Source organism: Leptosomus discolor, chromosome 7 (assembly GCF_034619465.1).
Source record: "Leptosomus discolor isolate bLepDis1 chromosome 7, bLepDis1.hap2, whole genome shotgun sequence".
Classification (NCBI taxonomy): Eukaryota; Metazoa; Chordata; class Aves; order Leptosomiformes; family Leptosomidae; genus Leptosomus; species Leptosomus discolor.
The window spans coordinates 18650025-18670058 of NC_141397.1; the positions used below are offsets into that span (position 1 = coordinate 18650025).

The following is a 20034-nucleotide window of genomic DNA, read 5'->3' on the forward strand; positions in this document are numbered from 1 at the left end:
TTAAGTGTAAAAGGAAAGCAGAAAGGGAACGTTTCGCTGATCCATGAGCACCAATGCAAAGTGAAGTTGTCTGACCTTTCCAGCCAGTCCATGTGCCAAAGCAAGAAATGCATCAAAGAATCAGAAAGGACAGCCTAGCCTAGAAATAGGTATTGTGCAAGATCCTCCTGAGAAGAGCAATTCTCTGACTGGGCTGCGGTGTTTGTAAGAGGCCAGGCTGGTTTCCCCCATCCTGCTTGCCTGTACAGGCTGAGGTGCATTTGCACAGCATTTGTTCCTTTTCACATGAGCGGAGCAGAGGGATCAGAAAAGTTCACTGAAAACTCCTGTTAGGGCCTGTGAGGAATTTTTTTTTTAAATATACGCCTTTGAGGAAAGCTAAAGATGATTGAATTTCAGTTTGATACCTGTAGATGGGCTTTCTCAGCTGTGATTCTTATATTTTTCCAACGCTGTACGTTGCGTCCATGCCTTGTCACCAGTGGCATTTAAGAGAATACATTTCTCAGCATTGCCTGCTGATGAAAGGAAGCGTCAAGATGTTTCCAGATTCACAGTCCTAGTGTTTCTTGTTACTATTCTTTTATAGCAGGTGGGGGAAAGTGTTAACAGCCTTTTCTTCTGTTCCCCAGGTGGATCTATCTGAAGCATTCCCAAGTATCTGTAAAGAAGCAGTGGTGTCCCATAGAGGAAAGCTAGATGCCCTAACATAGATTTGGGAGAATGCACGAGACTGGCTGTCCTGCAGGCCTTATTGCTTGTTATAGTTTTGCTGTTATTGACAGTAATATTTCATTAATCTGTCACATGGAATTCCATTTCAGAGGAAGTAGTATGTTAGAATTTTTGTCAGTTCTAATGCCCAGCAATGATTTATAATATTCTGTGAAATTAATATATTATTAAAAATATGTCTACAGCTCTGACTGCGTGTTATGACACATTCAAAGGATATTGTCCTCTCTTAGAACACCAGTCTCCAGGCTCTATTCATTTCATTTGCCATTTGGAACATGTATCTTGTAGCGTTTTCAAGCTGTAACTATGCAGCCATTGAAAAGGAATGAAAAAATGTTTCTAAAATTTGTATTTCGGTCAGGTGTAATTTTAGAAAAGCTCTATGCCATCAGGATTAAACATGTAGAAATTGCATATTCAAATATTCAGATATTCCAGGGTGTCCTGCAAATTGAGCAGTGCGTCTTTTGGTTTTTTTTGTTTTATCTCCTTTATGATGAATAGCTCACTGGTCTACAACATTTCCTTTCTTTCGGTTGAAATGGTTTTTAAATGTGCATCACTGCAAAACTTCCCTTAAAGCCAGTCTTGACTGGGACTTTTCCCTTTTTAAGTTTCCCTTTTCCCAGCCTTGCCTTTTCTTATCTTGAATTTGCCTTTGGACCAAGACTTAGCCACGTTTTTGAGCCGGATGCAAAGTTTCACAACCCCTCGATCCCTCGGTCTGCTCCCACCCCAGGGAACCACAGCTCAATCTGATGGTATAGTAATGTGTGACGGACATGGTAATACATTGCCTGGATGAGACCTGACAGTAGTTTGAGAAATATGACAGTACCTCTGCCCTTGATCAGGCTTCCCATTTGAAAGTTTTCATTTTGGTAATTACATCCTTCCCAGATAGTAGCCATAGTCATTGATCACCCTAATATCATTATAACTGATTCCCGTAAGTCACCTTTTAAAGACACTTTCTATGGTTTCTTTCCCCCCTATATCTTCTTCCTCTGCAGTCACAGGATAAGACTTTTTCTGTCTACCCTTCTTCTGATTGATTAGAAATGCCACATACTTCCTTTACGTATGGCCTGGTAATATACACATCACATTTCTTCCCTTGGGATCTTAATCAGAACAAGTAATGGCCTTTAGCTTTTGTCATTAGGAAAATGGAAAAGCACCATACCCAATCCATTAGAAATACAGCATTGTAATATGAGCTTATAGAGAAATGGCTGTGTGCCAGCAGACATGGAGTGAGTTTACCTTAAAGGATTTTTGAGTAAAAAAAAAAAAAAAAGTAAGTCACCCTTTCTGTCTGGCGAGCAAACGTTTTGAGCCATAACTCATCATGCCTGTCTGTCAAGCATTTTGCTGTTGCTCCTTAAGTGCTGTTTGGACAGCTCTGTCATATAAAGGGCATTCATAAGGAGGAAATATGGGTGTTTGTACATGTATTAATGTCTTCCCGAGTGTTGATTCCCTTCATGGATTATCCTCCTCATATTCCATCTCCTATCAGAATTAGAGGGAGGGGAGGAAGTTGGGAAGATTTTGTTACATTTTGCTTTGCTTTTAATTTTTCACAGAATGCACTAACCTGAAAAAATGTAACAAGAACAACCATTATGGCATACTCATCTATCAAGCTTTTTACCTGAGACTGCTGCTATGCTTTTTTTTTAGCCCTGCCTAAAACTTTTTGCAATCAGTACACTGAGAGTGAGGACAAGATTGATGAAGAGGGTTTTTTCCCCACTGAAGTGATTTGCTTTTCATTCGTCCTGGACTTTATTAGACCTAAAAAATAATAAAATTCGTACTCCGATATTTGTACTTACATTGTCCAGAACTGTAAGAAGGTGTTAAAGCACAAATCCGTACTGATTGGTAATTGTATATAATTTGAATGTATATGAGCTGACTGTCTCCTTTGGAAAGCTAGCACTGAAGGAATACAAAGAACAGCCTTGGAATGCTGCTAGTCTGCCAGCACTAAAACACATCTGTTTTACTGGTCCCTTCAAGCATTGCTAATGTGATCCTGGGAAAAGAAGTACTAAACACACCCATAAGCTGTATTAAATAATGTCTTATGGTGAATGGGTGCTTGCTTAAATACACCTCAGGTTTCCTAGGTCTTAAGTTGCTTACCCTGTACAAAGAGATTCAGAGCTGAAACATAAAGCTAGCATTCTTGGTTGCTCCACTTATGGTTCCTCAGCTGTGATGATCACACTTTCCTAACAAAATAGAGCGTCCTAGTGCAAGGTAAAGAAAATAGTGCAATGAAATAGTGTGAAAGACATGCAGTAGTCAAAAATGGGAGAAATTCTAAAGGGACCTCTGTAAAACAGTTTAGGGGGGGAATTAGTGATTAGATGACAAAACAGGTAGGCTTAAGGAAAGGAGAGAGGACTCGTTTTTAAAGTGTTGGGCATTTTTTTTCCTTCTTTCATTTTCTATTTTGTTCTTTTGCTGAGTTTTTTACTTTTTGTTATATTTCCTCCCCGCCCTTGTCATTTGAATGAAACAATGACGAATTGGGAGAAGTTTTGTGTCATTTTTACCACAAAGTAAGTTTAGGACTTCAACACTGTAAGCAACTCATTACATGGCAGACAAGCTCATGACATAGCGATATAGTCCAGTCCACTTAGCCAGCACCCTGATGAAAGGCAAGATTTCGCCTTTGGTTATGCAGCCTTGGAGCTGATGCAGTCTGATGTGTCTCAGATATCGATCCTCACACAGCTGATAATTGACATAGGGGAACACTCTGTAATATTCTTACTCAGTCACACTCTATCAGTAGGGCATTAACAACAATTTTAAGGGGACCTTTCTCCCATAAGAATTTCAAGAGTTTGTGAAAAGCAGGAAAAAGAAAGCTCTCACAAAAATTGGTACTATTGGCACCTTCCAGAGCCCTACCATGTAAGCAAAGTTAATGATCATGTAAATATATTTAAACATTTTAAGAGACCACTTTGTATGCTAATAAGAAGCAATATTTTGTACTGTATTATGTTAAAACATAATACTTTAAATGTATTGAAGTTGACACCAGCCATTCAAGGTTAGTGTTCACTATTATCCCCACCCATTCCAAATACGAACATGGCTGATCCTTTTGCCCAAGTTACAGACATAAGAGCTGGCTGAGCAACATCCATGGTTTCCAGTTTGTGAAAAAACTCATGTTATGAAATTTAGTTTCATTCTGATTCATCTTTTAAAAAGTCAAAACAAAACAGAAAGATTCTGCCATGAGCCAGAAATTCCAAACAAAAATTAATTTTCAGAAACAATGGCTCGTGGTGTTTCCAATACAAAATACACTCCGCAAGATCCTGACAGCTGCCAACCAATTTAAACATCCCTCTCAGTTGCTGTCCTGCTCCATGTCAGCTTTCAGGCAGCAGCTGCAAAGCACTCCCAGGATTTCATGTTCCAGAGCAGCCTCACCATGTCCGGTGCTTTGGGCAGGCTTCCAGATCTCCGAATGAGTCAGCTTACAGATCTGCTCCCAGTCGTGGGAGCCAAGTCAGAAAACCCCAGGAACGTTGCTTGGTGGGATTGTCCTGGAATTAAAGTAGTGCAGTGGCTCGAAGACTGAACAGGGACTGTCAGTTCCCAGGTGTGCAGGAAGAGGCAATGATGTCCCAGAGCTTCACCTTAGACCTAGATGGAAGTGGGGCTCTCAGGCCTTGCAAACTCCCAACTCAACCACCCCAGCTCTGTGTTGAGCAGCCTGGAAGCCCAGAGTGTGTGTTTTTCAGGACATTTGGCCAGAGAAACCTGTCAGCAGGCTTATTTTCCTTGCGTCCTTTGTCATAAGGGCCCAGCATTCCCCAGAGGGAATGTGTTTCCCCCTGCCTAAGCCTGGACTTGCATGTTCACCATCAATACAGGAAGGCCAGCTTTTAAGGCATCCCTAGTGCCATGGTTAGCTTCCAGTGTAAGCCCCAACAGGAACCACAGGCGATGTCTGCAAGGTGTTTTGTGCTCACTGAATTGGTAAGTTCTCCTCCATTTCTAAATGCAGGGTACTTGTGGACGTTTCATGAAGTTTTGAGATGATTTCTTCTCTTTTTTTTTTCTTTCTTTTTTTTTTTTCTTCTTTGTTAAGCCAGTGATAACCTTCTTTGTGGTTTACCAAATATTTTGGATTCTAGGGATCTTACAAAGGACTGAGCAGTACCATGCTTCAGCTGCTCTTAAGAATGTCCAAGGTGTACTTTGGTGGTGTAATGCTATTATCTTACTACCTTATGTCTGTTAGACATGACTGCATTTTTGTGCAGGAGATCATGAAATTCCTCCTGCTTCTAGGATAATTAGAAATACTACTATGTGGGTGACTTTTTGTGTATTTCTACTGTGCTTGGTTTTTTGTGGTTTTTTTTTTTAGCTTGTAATTTTCCTTGCTTTCATCTGCTTCATTCTTGTACAGTTGGCCCATGAGCTGTCCACTCTTATGTCTGGTCTGAAAAAGCAAATGGAACTTGTACGTGATTGATGAGCAACTGTTATTTAACAAGCCTAAGCGGTTCTCCTATTGTTTTAGCAACTTCATCCGTACAGTAAGGACATTTGCACACAGTAGACTGCTTCTCTTTAGACTCTTCAAATTCATTGAGATTTAATAGCCTCTAGAAGACATGTTTACCTCTAGAAAGCAATTATTTGTTCGTATGAATAGATATGTTACGAATAACAGCTTAATGTGCTCATGTGTTGAGAGTTTCACTGACACATTTATTTATTTACTTATGTTAAAAATATTCAAATGTACAGATCAGTCTTCTTTTCATCTTACTAGCAGCCATTCATCAGGGACTAATTGAAAGAATTGTATTCAGAGGAAATTCCTAAGAATTTCCAACCAACGGGGTGCATAGGGTATTTTTATGTCAGAAAAAGCAGTTATAATTCTGATGCATCACCCCTTTAATCTTCAGTAAACAGGAATTGAAAGAAGAATATAGATGTGACAGAATCTCACTGATTACAGACCCTGGCTGACCAAGACTGATGCAGTATACTCTTTTGTTATGATACGGTTACTATGCCCTGTTTTTATATAGGGTGCTGCAGACTCATGCACTAACCCGTGCTCAAAAACTTGCCCCAGAGATCTCATAGTATACATTCAGAGAACAAGTACGTAGAGGGTATTAAAAAAAAAATTTAAATTCCTGTTTTGTAGAGAAATGAGTAAGAAGGGAAGAATTAAGAATTGAAAGTACAAGTCACCAGAGTCTTAATCTTTGTTTTAAGCATACGAGAAGTCTTGCTGTCTTGCAAATGTATCCATCAGACGGATGGCATTATTCAAATTATGCAAAAAAGCAGTTTTCACATCTTGAGGCTATTCATGTATGTAGACATACATGGAGACTCAGTCTACTTTTCTGTACAGCCTCCATGGATCCCTGCCTTTAGTGGAGGCTTTGCCATAAGGAACACAAGAGTGAAAATATCATGGGCCTAGGTACACTGACATGGACTACAAGGATCATTGGCACCCTGAGGTCAAGTTCCATAGCTGCATATAAACTGATAAACGTAATATGCACAAGTTGTTATAAAAAACTATTCCTATTACAATTTTCGCTTGCCTTAAATGAAAGATACAATCAAAATGAGAACTTAATTTTCACATCTTGATGGGTTTTCCTCCATTTTCTCCCTTTTCAGACATTGGTGAGATATCTGAAAGTGATTTGAGACTCACCAAGTTCCTTTGTAATGCCAGCCTTTAGACTCTAAAAGGTGGTTAAAAGTGAATGAGACTGTTTTTTATTTATCTCTTTCTATAGACATTCCTGGAGTGCTGTTTGTATTTACTACAGTTTTTACAAACGTGGGATTTTCTGTGCTAGTGAGACCATGGTGCACAGCTGTATGTGGTAATCTGACTGTTCTCACATTTGTTACTCTAAATAGTCTTTATCTGGTTAGTCCTGATTGCTCTGCTTTAGTGGCAGGCCTGAATTTCTGAAATAAAGAAAAGACCTGTTAGCTGTGGGGGGTTTAGCTCATCTGCACTGTTTCTTCTATACCTTTGTATTACTCTGATTTCCAAAGGCAGGGATTTGAGAAGGATGCTTAGAACTCCTGAAGAGAAAAGGAGATTAGTTAGTAAATATAGTTCTTGAAGTTATTATTCTCTCTACCTTGATTTAACTTGCTCAGAGAATTAGGTAACATCTCATTAGGAAGGTTGAAAGGGAAGCGATAGCTGGTGTTCCTAAATGCGTTTGTATTACTGAGCAGCAGGGAAGGAAGGTTAAATCTTGTAAAGATTTCTATTCTCTGCCTGAACAATGAGTGCAGTGGCCCAGTGATGGGATTCTCTTGAATGACAGTGCTATTCTTGATAGGGCTATGGTAATTGTGTGGTAAAATAGCATTATATTATTATATTTTAGGCCAGCCTGATAATTATTAGCAAAAATATTGTAATATATGCAAAAACTCTGTATCTTTTATTCTCACATTCTTTAATTGGGAAAAACTAAGATTAATAACGGCCATTGAATAGTTACAGGATTGAGCTGAAAAATGAGAATGCTTCTGGGTAGCAAAAGATATTTGAAGTTTAAAGTAAAAACTGTGGCAGTTGGATATTCTATTTCATTGAACTGCCACTGGCACTGATGAACTAGATGGTCCTTTTCTCTTCCTGAGTTCCTACATCTCCATGCCAGACTATGGGATAAGAGGACACAGCAAGACAATGTTCTTTTCTATTGGAGAACAGGGTATTTTCAAATGAGAAGGTGGAACCAGGGACAAAAAAGCAGCAGTTTTATTCTACATTTCATTAAAGTTATAACCACTTCACAATGGTTGAAGAGAGATGCAATTTTTGTTCTTTGCAGGGAAAGAGATTTGAAAGTGGGAGGGCAGGTTTCCTTCATGGAAAAAAATAAAATATAAAAATGAATCAAGCCAACAGTCTCATTTCCTTCAGTTTTCCTGCAGTGCAAATGTTTTCACATAATTCTGTTAGTGATGCAGTGTCTAGACTTCTCAGATGGTTTAAAAAAAAAAAAACACAAACAAACTCCGGCATTAATTCTGAGAATCCTAAAAAGTTAAGTCATTATCACTGTGCTATAGCTCATGCAGTGATATAAAACCACAAATACTCACTGAAGACCAGACTCTGGAATCCTTGCTCATTTAAGACACATGGGTTGGCATTTACTCACGTAAGATCCCATTTAGTCTCCCTTCAGCCGTCTGCTGTGGTGTAAATGTTTACCAGCATATGCTGGTACAAGGCTTCTGCAATTTGGCTTTCACCTTGACTGAAAAGGCTCTGTGCCATCTCAGGAGCATGCAGGTTGATGAAATAACGAAAGCAGTCTTTGAATCTTGCAACAGATACACACTTATGTAAAAACAAAGCGAAACACCAGAAAGCAGCATTTGCACATCGATTTTATGAAAGGCCTCTTCTTTAACTTTTATTCCTTGCTCATTGTCCCTTGTCCTTAGTAAGCCTACTAATTCTGAGTAAACGTTGTTCAAGGTTTCCAAATCTACTGCAAACTTACATGTTAATATCTCATTTTGTAAATTATTTCTGATTTTCTTTATACCTGGAAACTTGTTCAATGTTGATCAGGTCATCAACTGTTGTCAGTCTGTAAAACCTCACAGTACTCATAGTGGCCAAGAGAGTTGATATATCCAGTAGCCACTTTCTGATCACAGCTGTGTTGTTTTCTAGGCAGCTAGGCCTATAAATAGAACTATACTTCAGGGCGGTTTCTTATACTTCCTGTTAATGATGACCTTCAGAATTTAAACAATGTGTGGCCAAAGTCTTCTGACGGTGTAAATGAAATTGTTTGGTCTTACAAGGGGCACTCACTCTTTCAGCCAGTGTCTCAGTTGAAATTCAGTAACTAATAGCTGGTGTGAGAGCTGTTTGCTGTGTGTCTGGGCTGTTACGTGCTTGCCTGACTCTGCATTATCCTGGGCCCAAGAAAGGCAGGCCAGAGGCTTACTAGGGCAAATGCATAAACGGACATTACCTGTGCCATAGTCTCTATGTAAAAGCTCCTGCAAATTCCCTACAGGTCGCTCAGCTCCACCTTTGATGGGTGAAATGTATTATCCTACTGTGACATGCTTCCTCACTCTGCCTGGTGCAGGCAGCTGCCTTCCTCCTGTTTTCTTCTTCCCAATGGCTGCCACCTTTATGGGTTTGGTGTTTGCTGCAGGCTTAACAGGAGTCTTGCTGGAGCCAGGCTGGGATACCCCACTGTTTGCAGATCTGTAAGAACTGATGTTGCTCTCTGAATTAAACATCATCCTTCTCACAGTTTCATTTAACTCCTCAGCCCACCTCCTCATTTGTTTGTTACCTCCTTTCATTTAACTCTTTTTAGTCACAGAGGGTAATGTCTGAAAGGAGAGCAAAGGTGTAAGTGTATATTACTACTCTCATTTTCTAGCTATATATTTTTTCACATACTTTAGCAGTTTCAAAAAGGTAAAAACAAAAATCCCATTGGACAAAGTGTGAGTAGAATTGTTAATGTAGCATATAGGCTAAATTGGTGGCCTACGGGTGTGGTCTGAATTAAGCAGTCAGGCATTGTAAAGCATGAATTGTATTATAATACTGCTCATCCTCAGTGCTGAGAACATGCATTCTGTATACTGTATGAAGAAAATAACAGTTTACAAACAAATTAAGAGAACAGTGCCACCAGCAATGTCTTTTTTTTTTCTCTTTCTGTAGTAGAAATTAAAGCTTTTAAAGGATCAGATCTCCAAAAAAGCTCCCTTATACCCTCCAGATCCTTCATCCATGCCTGTAGAGTCACTAGTCATTTTACTATCAGAAATAAGCAGCTTCTACTTTTAGACCCACAAAGCCCGTACAGTTGTGGAAGAATGAACAATGTTTTCATCTGCCTTGTACATACTTTGCTGAATGACTGGTCACATTACAGCTCAAGAATCTTTAATCCTGATGGAAACATATGACAAAGAATTAATGGATCTGGATTTTTCAGATTCTCTCATTTCGGTGCTTACATTACTAATGTTTAGTGGAATTGGCTTGGTACTGCTAAGCTGAGCATGTCAGTCATGCTGTCTCTCACACGTACGTTAGTGTGAATAAAGGTAAAGAACTTTAGTGAGTGTGGTTCATGGAGAAAATAAATCTCAGTGATGGTCTTCTGACATAGATGTCATCTTTGTTTGCCAGCTGCCTACTTCCAAGTTGTGTTAGTTTCTTGAGGTAGGTGGGAAGCCATATGCAGACCATGTACATCTACAGGACCTGTGGTCCCCATGGAGCTGCATTGCTACAGAGTCCCTCATCTGAGGGATGTCCTTAGAGCAGAATCTTCATCCTGGATGGTTCTGAGCAGGGTAGATATAAAATGTTAAACTTTTCTTCTGAGTCTCACAATTCTTTCTGAATCTCTTTTCCACCTTCCAGCGTGGGCAGCCCTCACTCCAACACATCCAGAGCACACTGTTTTACAGAATAGCTAGGTAAAGTGTCTGGGAGACCTAGGGAGAGACACAGACTCCAGTGGGCTTAGTGTGTACTGGGTATAGAAGCTGCTGAAAAGCAGTGTTCAGGAAGCTTTCTGCTAACAACCAACTTTGAGTATTCCTGACAAGAAATTCAGCTCTTGCATTATCCAAAGCCATTGATGTAAGTATTGACACTGACATTGTGCCCTAGCACTGTGTAATCTTTAATGTATTTATCCTGTGAGATCAGACAATTAGGATTATGTAGTTCATAAAGGAAAGACATACATTTGAACTTGATTGAGCTAATGTCAGTTACAACAAAAATTAATCTGCACTCTTTTTTCATTATACTGTTAATAAACAAGATAAACTAAAGCAGCTTCTCAGCTCTAGGCTTCCCATGGTGAAAACAGATCCAGCAGGGCAGACACTCCTGAATTCATGTGGTCTCAGCTGGGACTCCCTATGCATGCGAGGGGACTTTAGATACTTAAGACCAATTGTGTATCTCTGAGAACTAAGCCCTAGTTGTCCATTATAGTTTTGTAGTTTTTTACAGAAGCCTCAATGGATCCTTAAGTGAGAGTCTGGAGACTGAGAATCAGTTCCAAGCCATGATAACATGTTTAATTTTTGACCTTGTTACTCTCTTCTGAAATGATGAGGGTATCTTTACATTCATAAAGATAAATGCATTAAATATGTTTGGATATTCCACTGAAGGGTGCGATGTGTCTACCCATAATACAGACCAGTCTGCTGCTTGTGGTTAAGGGCTGGTTGTTAAGCAGCAGTATTCTGTAGGATTGAGCCTTGGTTAACTTTTACTAGAACCAAATTCTTTGCCACAAAAACTGTGACTTCATTTATGCCACCAGTGGAACTAATTTGGCCCACATAATTTGTTTTAATTGTAGAGTTCTAAATGATTTAACCAAAAGGTTGAACCACCATTACAGTGGACATTTAGACAAGCAGAATATGTTACATACAGGGGAGATGTCACATTCCTACAGTTCTTCAGGGAGTCTGGCAAGTAACTAGATGGCTTTGGTCTCCAGCACTGTAAATCACCTGCTGTTCGGCTGAATTCAGTTAAAATTCATGCGAAAAAATTAAACTGGGAGAGTATGGGGAGGTGTGAGTGTCTGGAAAGATGAGGGCAAGCAGGGGTTGGCCAGGGCCACCAGTCACACTCAAGTCAGCAGAACAGTTTCCGCTAGAGATTGTGTAGCAGTGAAGGAAGCAATGTGAAGTAGTCATAATTAAGATCAGGATCTGCCTCATGAGGAAAACCATAACAATAGAGGTAAGCAAAGACACCAGTTAATTCCCAGGCAGTTTCAATTGTTATGCTACAGAACTCAGTGCCAAAGGATTTTGCAGAAAGTGGCCTGGTCTGAATTAAAAGGCAGTTGAATAATTTGATATTTGTGTATCACAAATACACACTCATGTTTGCATGTAAGGTAAGATAATGGCAGACAACTGCATCTTATACAAGTCTGAGCATTGATCTTCTGCTGGGTTCAAGGAACAGCTCAGAAGTCCAAGTTGAATAAGGCCGCTTTATTCTTTAAATTAACACTTTAAATTAAAATCTATGTATGTTTGTCCACGTGAAGCTAGCCTGTGTAGGTGTTTAAAACTCTTGTAGATATTTGCAGAACTATAAGAATGAGTGCTTCAGGTTAATGTTAAATATTGACACATTTAGACAATGCTACACAGCAGATGTCGTCCCAACATGTGACGGCAACAGTACAAAGCAGAATGAATGAAGCGGAAGCAGCTCTGGAACACCGTGCTGTAACATTCTCATTAGCTCCTAATCCTTAAGGCAGGAGAATAGCCCAACTGTACTGGGTACAATAGGGATATTCGGCCTAATGTCTTTGGTGGGTTAGCATTAATAAAAAAACTATTGAATTCAATTATCGTTCTGAAGAACAAGGAGAAGGAGGTGCAGAAAAACATGGCCTGATACAGGCACACAGGCACTGGGGACACTCCTGTCTCTTTGCTCAAGTTAAGGAAAACACTGTGTATTTTAGCATAAATACTGTAATGGTTTTCAACAAAATATGCTACTCATATTGCAAGTATACATTCTGTGTCACCTATGTTCGTCACAGATTTTTTTTTTATATAGAAAACAATTTCATTTAAGTATTTTTTTTCTTCTACTTTAATGAAGCCTTCAGAATTTAGCTGTCAGTTTCTTAAATATGCTGTTCTCATTTCCTAAGGCCTTTCTCCAGTATTGCTGAAGAAACAGCACCCCACTATGCAATTTCATAATGCGTGTCTGTGACAGGCATATCAGACTGTCCAGTTAGTTTAGAATTGAGGTAAGAGAGTGCTTTAAATGTAAATTTTACTGTAAACAGCAGAATAAAATCTTGCAAGCACTTCCTGGCTCTGACAGGAAGCAAAGCTATATTTAACTCATTTTAAAATTCATCAAATACATCCTGGGCTGATTCAGATATTCAGTGTGTCTTTGAAGATAACATGTAGTGGAAGTGTCATATAGTCAGTTGTGGGATTGGGTACATTCTGAGATTCTTGTCAGTGAAGACATGCAGTTAGGACTGTATTGTAGAAAGAAAAGTACATAATAGATCTGACAACTTAATATTGATACCTTATTTGAAGTATCTGTTGCATTCAGGTCAACAGCTTTTTAAGAAATTCTGTATATCATGAGATTAGTGCCATACCAATGGCAAAATACACATGCAGTCATGAATTTTTAAAAAAAAGATTGTCTTGTAGTGCTTGGGAGAGACAGTACTTTAGAGAAGGTTAACACAAAGTGTTGCTGTAATAATAATTTGAAGAAGTTCCTAAATGTGTAGAAAAGATCCCTGGATATTAAGAATAAACCATAAGAATTTAGCTAGGGATTCTGTGTACAACAGGAGAAACTTCCAGATATATCTTCCTCTTCCTTTATGTTTCCTGTCTCGGATTGCACCTCCCTGCAGTTTTGTATCCCTGTAAACTGAACTGCTGTTATTGGTAGGGTTAAATATAGACAGGAATAAGCCTGTCAAATTTCATGCTGCTTTTTTTCTAGGTGTCATTACATAAGATCAATAAGACTCCAAAAGATTGCTTAGACTGTTTTTGTATCTGTAACCACTATATATACATGCTGCTATCATGTCTCTGTTGGTTTTTTTGTAAGTACAAATAGGAGTCTCTCAATTTTAGAAGCCATGTGAACAATAGGAATCTATCAGCAAGACGTTTGCTATTGCCTATATTCAGATATGACCCAACTTGGAAGTTCAAGATTGTGATTTTTAATAGCTAGGTAATTCCTACCATTTCCTAAAATCCTTAAGTAAAAGAATAATAGGCTTTACACTAACCAAAAGTCTCTGAACAGGAAATAGAAACCATCATGCTTCTGATATGGTTTTATGCATCTTGACTGTGGTTTTCTAATGTTCATTTGCCTTTGATTTGTTCTAGTACATGACTGCTGCTGCACCTATGCAAGGGACCTACATTCCCCAGTACACTCCTGTGCCTCCAACAGCTGTCCCTATTGAAGTAAGTTTATCTCCATCCATGAAAGTAGAGTGAAGGGGTAGCAGAACTCTTCTTGCACCTGTTGTTTTAAAGGGGCCTAAAGTTACTCTATGGAATGGTGGCTGGAAGCTTCAGGCTTTTAAAATTAGGAGTGCACATTTCTTTCTCTTTTCTTTCTTCCTCCCCCTGCCCTCCCCTCCTTTTTTTTAAAAAAAATTTATTTGCAAGGGCTGTTGTTTTGTATTTGCTTTGTTGTACAGCAGGACATGCAATAAAACATAAGTGATTATGACTATTTTTTCCCCATGTACTTGGGAGGGAGATGGGAAGAGACAGGAAAACAAACCCAGCAGGCAGACCACGAACCCAAAAGAGATTCCGAGAAGATTGCAAGAGGGTTTGATGCGGTCCTTAGCAAGTATAGGTAATTGCTGAAATATTTAGCCACCAGAAAAAGTGATTGAGCAATGGAAACCTTCCTCTTGTATATACAGACATGGAGGATGCTGCACTGACTGAGTGCTTTTCATCCTTGAGGAAGGATTCGCTCCCTCCCTCCTTGGGGCTGAGTCATGCTGATGACAGTCTAATGAGTAAGTATTTACTCAACCCTGTAGACCACAAGCTGCCGGGAGAGCGTCAGCTTGGCCTCCACTTCTGGAAGCTTCATAAGGGCCGCTGAGCACAGCAAGAGGAGGGAGCCATGGCATCCTCTTCCGTGTGTGCTTCTCTTTGGTGCTACCCTCTTTTATTAATAACTTCTCCCCTTCTCTTGGGTAATGAGAGGAGTGCCAGGGTCTCTCTACATCTGTCTTCAGCTATGTGGACTTTGGAGTTTGTGCTGTTTGCTACTCTGTGCTTTGAGGATGCTGTCTTAGTGGTATTGTTGGTATGGCTCCACCAGCAGTCAAGTGGACTCATCCTGGTTTCTTCCAGTTCTTTGCAAATACTGAGGAGAATCCCAAATGAGGTCCCACAGGAAAGGCTGCTACTGTTCTGTCATACCAAGCTGGTTGTGGTTTTTGCCTCAGGATAAATTTGCACTAAACCTTGTTTGTTTACAAATGGGCCATGCTGCCTTCTTACAGTTACCTTTCTTAGGTATTAAACTGAGCAGATGCAAATCCAAATTAAAAGAACATGGTGGGATGGAGAGTGGCTCATACAGCAGTACTGTCTGCATACTGTGCTGACCAGTGCGAATGAGAAATTAAGTTGATTCTTCCTGAGCCCTTCCTCCCCATCACCCGCTGGTATATTCATGCCTGCTAAAGTAACATGATGTTGTAATTAACTATTGTAATAATCAAAATATTATCTGAATATATAGCCTGTCTTGCTCTGATCCAGTGAGAATGATTATTGTTAATGTTTATCTGTATTCATGTAGCATCATGAACCAGAACCCTAGTGTGCTGGGTGCTCCACAAGCAGAGACCAAAAAATCCAGTCTCTGCCCCAGAGAGCTTACAATCTGAAGATGGGATGGACAAAAGCAGAAGTATAAAGACAAGGAAGTAGACAGAGAAAGATAGTACTGACAGTCTGTTAAGCAATAGCTATGAAGAATTTCTGAAAAATAAAACTAGTATTTTTAACAGATAATTTAAAATAAACTACCTGTTGTTTACACAGGACTCAAAGAAAAACAAAGCAAGTGCTTTGTGCTCCCTCTTCTGGCTCTGTTGTGTGCAATACAGTTCCCTGAAGAGACCTGCTGGTGTTACTCATGTGACCAACACACCAAGCATAAAAGTAGAGGGAAGAAAACAGGGCTTACTTTGAAAGTGTACAAAAATACTTAAAAATAGTATTATTCAGACTGTCTAAATAGAATAAGAAATAGTGCATAATGTTAAATTCATACATATAATCTTTTTTCTGTTATCTGTTTTTTTGGAAACATATAAATAAAACAAAACTTCATTGGAACTTTGACTTAACAGATAAAAGTCTTTAGTGTAAAGTAATTTTACTTTTGAAGGGAATATTCTTAAAAGTAGTGTGTACAGGGGAGCAATATTTTTCTAAGGTGGCTAAAATTCTGTTGGACGTGTAGTAAAGCACACAGCGGTGGGCCTAGATTCTGCCTTTATCACATTGCAAATCAAACAAAATAAATGTGAACTCACTGTGAAGTTGGGATAGGTAAGTGAAAATTAGAAGAGCCATGCATGTGTTGTAAAAAAGACAAGAGGTAAAATCCAAACTCACAGGGTTTGCCTCTGTCTTTGAATGGGCAGGGAGCTACCCTCAAAGGTGGAGGTGTTTTCTACTGCAGCCTGTGAGAGCAAAGTACTGCAGGGGCTGGTATGATAAGGAAGCTTCTTGTTGCTGGATTAGCTCTCTAAAACTGACGGAGTTTGCTGTGTTAGCATGTGGTTCTGCTATATCAAACTGTCTCGACCTCTAAAGAAATAAAGGAATGGTGAGCTGGTGCTCAGCTCATTTATCTAATACATGTTTTTCATGTTCTCATTTCATTCCCTAGGGTGTTGTTGCTGATACTTCTCCACAGACAGTAGCATCTTCATCACAGGACGCCAGTGGTCAACAGCAACAGATGACAGTGGAAACATCCAGTGAACATGCACCTGCATATTCTTACCAACAGTCTAAGTAAGTAGGCATATGCGTTGTAACCAGGAGGATTTGTTTCTTGATTATAGCAGGCCAAATTCTGCTCTCCATTTCAGCAGTATAAATTCTGAGTAGCTTCATTAAGTTCAGATGAATTCTGGATATATAGCAGCGTAATTAGCGAAAGGTTTTGGCTGATGGCCTCACCTTGGCAAAATGTCCTTGAGTTCCTGCCTGCAATGATATGCTCTCTAACTGTCTGCTGTTTTTCTGGACTCAGAAGGATCTTAACAACTGTGTTAACAATCATCACACTGGGCTAAAGCAGCATCTGGCATCAGGTTAAAAAGAGAGCTTAAATTTTACAGTGGTGAAAATATTGGTATGGTACACATGTAAAGGTTTCTTTCTGAAAATGTAGCTAATAAAGTAGAATCAATTGCTCCAAGTTGGTATTTGTGATTGTGCAAAACTGGTGCCGTGCAGACACTGAGTGGGCAGGAACTGTAAAGGGAAGAAGGGATAAGACAGGGATGGGGAGAAGCACTGCTCTGTCCTTCTCCTGTCCTCTGCTCCTTTTGTTTACTTCCCATGGAATACCTTGGAAAATTCAAAATTTATACACTGACAGCTGGATCTAGAACTGCTGAAGAGTCCCTTCATCTTCACAATAATCCTCAAACACTCCTCTTTGCCACAATAGAAGTGGTCCTCATGAAGGGAAAGTTATTTAGCGACAGGGTACTCACCGGGACTGATGAATGTTGAACAGATTCTAGGAAGGAGCTGAAACCCAGTCCTTTATTTATACATGTATATTGAACAACAGCCTCACTGTGAAAAGAGAATTACACATTTCTTATCTTGGGGAAGGAAGCAGACAAATAGCCAGACAAGAAATATCTTAGATATGTCAGTCAATGCATCATGACATAGTACCTATAGAGGCATTAAGATACGAGCTGGTATAGGAAAGATTAGAATTATACCAATCTGTCAATTGCTTTACTTCATTTTTGACCTCTGGAAGTGGAAGATGCATTTATTTGTCTAACGTATGAGTAATATATGGTTTCAGATCACACAATGTCCCTTTTTGACCACCGTAAAACATAAGACCTCGTAGTTTCTTATGTCATGCACATCTTTGTCTATATGTACACATCACAAAAGCAATTGATCACAAGCTTTTTATTGATGCACCCAATTGGTGACACAGTCTCCAATGTGTATCCTTTCTAGTCATCAGTCTCTCTAGAACTTTTAAATAAATGATGGCAAAATACTTACAGGATATATAAGTGTACAAAGAGAGAAATATATGTGACTGCAGTGTCCTGTTGGCTTGTTTTGATGACTGTCATCTGTAGGGGGTTGGACCATTCCTGTGCTCTGGTTCCCTTTTGCTTAAGTCTCAAAGCAGAAGGACTTAGATTCAGAAGCCCTCATAAGGTAGCCGTCATAAAGTAGCTGTAAGCAGCGGATTCTGGCATTTTTCCCGTATAGGAGGGAACTACATTGCAATTCTTTATTGAAATGGGTGCTGTGTTTCTTGCCAATGTGGTGAATTCCCACCTTCTCTGAGAATGAGCTCCCTCATGTTTCCTTGTCAGCTACTGCCTTGTTGCAATGATGGGTACACTTCTAATAGCACTGGCATTTATATTCAGAGGAATTTCTTTCTTTTTTAATCACACAGGCAGATCTACTACAGATTTTTTATCATGATTATTTCTTTTTTTTTTTTTTTTTGAAATGTGCCCTCTATTTATATCTGCCAGTTGCAGGCAGAAATGCAAAGTGTGCTAAGCTGTAGAAGCAAATCAAAATATACACGATCTCTGTCTTAAAAAAACCAACTTCTGCCAGAATATTTCAGTAACCTTTAATATGAAAACAAGTGAAGTTATTATGTAGTTCAAATATTTTATTAATCTGCTTTTCGAAGGGCGTATTTATTAATAGCAAGCATCATGCCCAGTATACAACAGCTGTTTTCAAAGCAAGATGAGAGGAAGTAATTAACATGACCGGACAATGATTTTGTCAGATATAGGCAAAGAAAAAGGCAGACACTATGAAATTATTTCATAGGAGCTGATCAGTCAGGAGAAAAGTTACAACAGTGTATTTCATAATATTTATTTTCTTTGCAACAATCATGAAATTGCAGGCAACGAAGGAGAGGCAATGTACTCAGAATGAACTGGGTGGTATAAGGACTCTATACTCTCTTTGTAAGTAGAAATAAACCATGAGACTTAAAATTTAAGTTCCACTTTTTTAATCAGCATACACGTTCTTTTATTTAATGTGCTGTCTGCTGTACTTGAAGTTCCCATCCATAGATGTTCAGAAGCGATAATTTCATGTCAAAAACCTGGCTACCTATTGTGTAGCCATGTCGAAGAAACAGCCCTTAGTTTCTGAGCAGTGGACTCTACTTTATGAGGAAATCACCTTAATTATTTTAGACCCATACTCCCTTTTTTCCTTGTAAGTCTTTAATTTTTCAAATAGAAGTGTGAAATCTATGAAGTGGAGATAAATGGAGATCCTTCCCCCTGAAAAATGAACTCTCTTACCTCTAAGCAAACCTCTGACTCGTTTAAATGTGGAAAGAATTACATTTTTCTGGAGCCTTTTGTGGGGAAACTCAATGCCAGGTTTGATTAGAGAGTGTGTGTGCTGTGACTCTTCAGTGGAATTGGTCTTTCACATGTATGGTGGCCACTTCACCCAGAGGGGTGGTAAAATCTCAGGAGGTGAGCATCCAACTTGAGTACTCCTACCAGAAGTTATGCATAGAAAACCCTAAGAAAATAATTCTTGCTTTCCACATAAATCTATTGTCATATTCAAAATATTAATTTTCAGGCTTCACACAATAAAAAAGTCCATTGGTAAATTTAATATTTAAAATTGGAGCTAGTTTTATGTTTATCATCACAGACAAATAGTTCTGTGGTATATGTTATGTCATTAACATTCTTCACAATTTAACTCCTAATACTAAAATTAATTTAAAACTAAGCAAGGCAAAGGCATTAGTGCTTGCAAAAGGAAAGGTGCCAGATTTTCTTGTGTTGAACTTCGGTTGGAAAGGGATTTTTCCGATGCAAGCTTTGAGGACTATATGAAAAGCAATAGCTAACCCTTACTGATAGACCTAGATATGAAATAGCGTTTACATGTAGGTTCTATGTCTCCCCAGAGATCTCATACAGTCTTGCTAAGTTTAATGTGACATATCTTTAAATGACACGAAACCTCAAAAACACAAAATGAGAGTTATCTCCTCTAAGAAAAAGGTTGATAGTTTAGCTTAGTCTCTGTGCTAAATTTAGAAAGGTTTGACACTATATGATCAAAAATTACATTTTTCTAATTAACATTATCTTGAATGATTTTAATAAGTTAGCTGTAACTGGCTCATTAAGCAGACGGCTCCACAGTCTTAACTGTTTTTGCTATCAGAAAATGTGTTCTTTTTAGCAAATTGGATGCATCCTTTTATTGTAATTTTATCCTTCATTTTATTAGTAGTATCAAAAATAAATAGTGCCACTTACTATTATGAAAATTTCCACTCTCTTATTGTATTACTCTTGAAATATTTGCACAGTGTTAAGCCATGTATTTGTCTCATTT

The 20034-nt window shown here is 38.9% G+C and overlaps 1 protein-coding gene across 1 annotated transcript in view; it reads left to right on the forward strand.

The window, feature by feature from the left end:
* RBMS3 (RNA binding motif single stranded interacting protein 3) overlaps nt 1-18602 on the forward strand; it is a 709828-nt gene extending 691226 nt beyond the window's left edge. The window contains exons 14-16 of the mRNA XM_086467847.1: nt 13744-13824; nt 16295-16422; nt 18557-18602. Coding sequence (XP_086323973.1) covers nt 13744-13824; nt 16295-16422; nt 18557-18602 — 255 coding nt within the window. The remainder of the gene's footprint in view (nt 1-13743; nt 13825-16294; nt 16423-18556) is intronic.
* The last annotated feature ends 1432 nt before the right edge of the window (nt 18603-20034 follow it).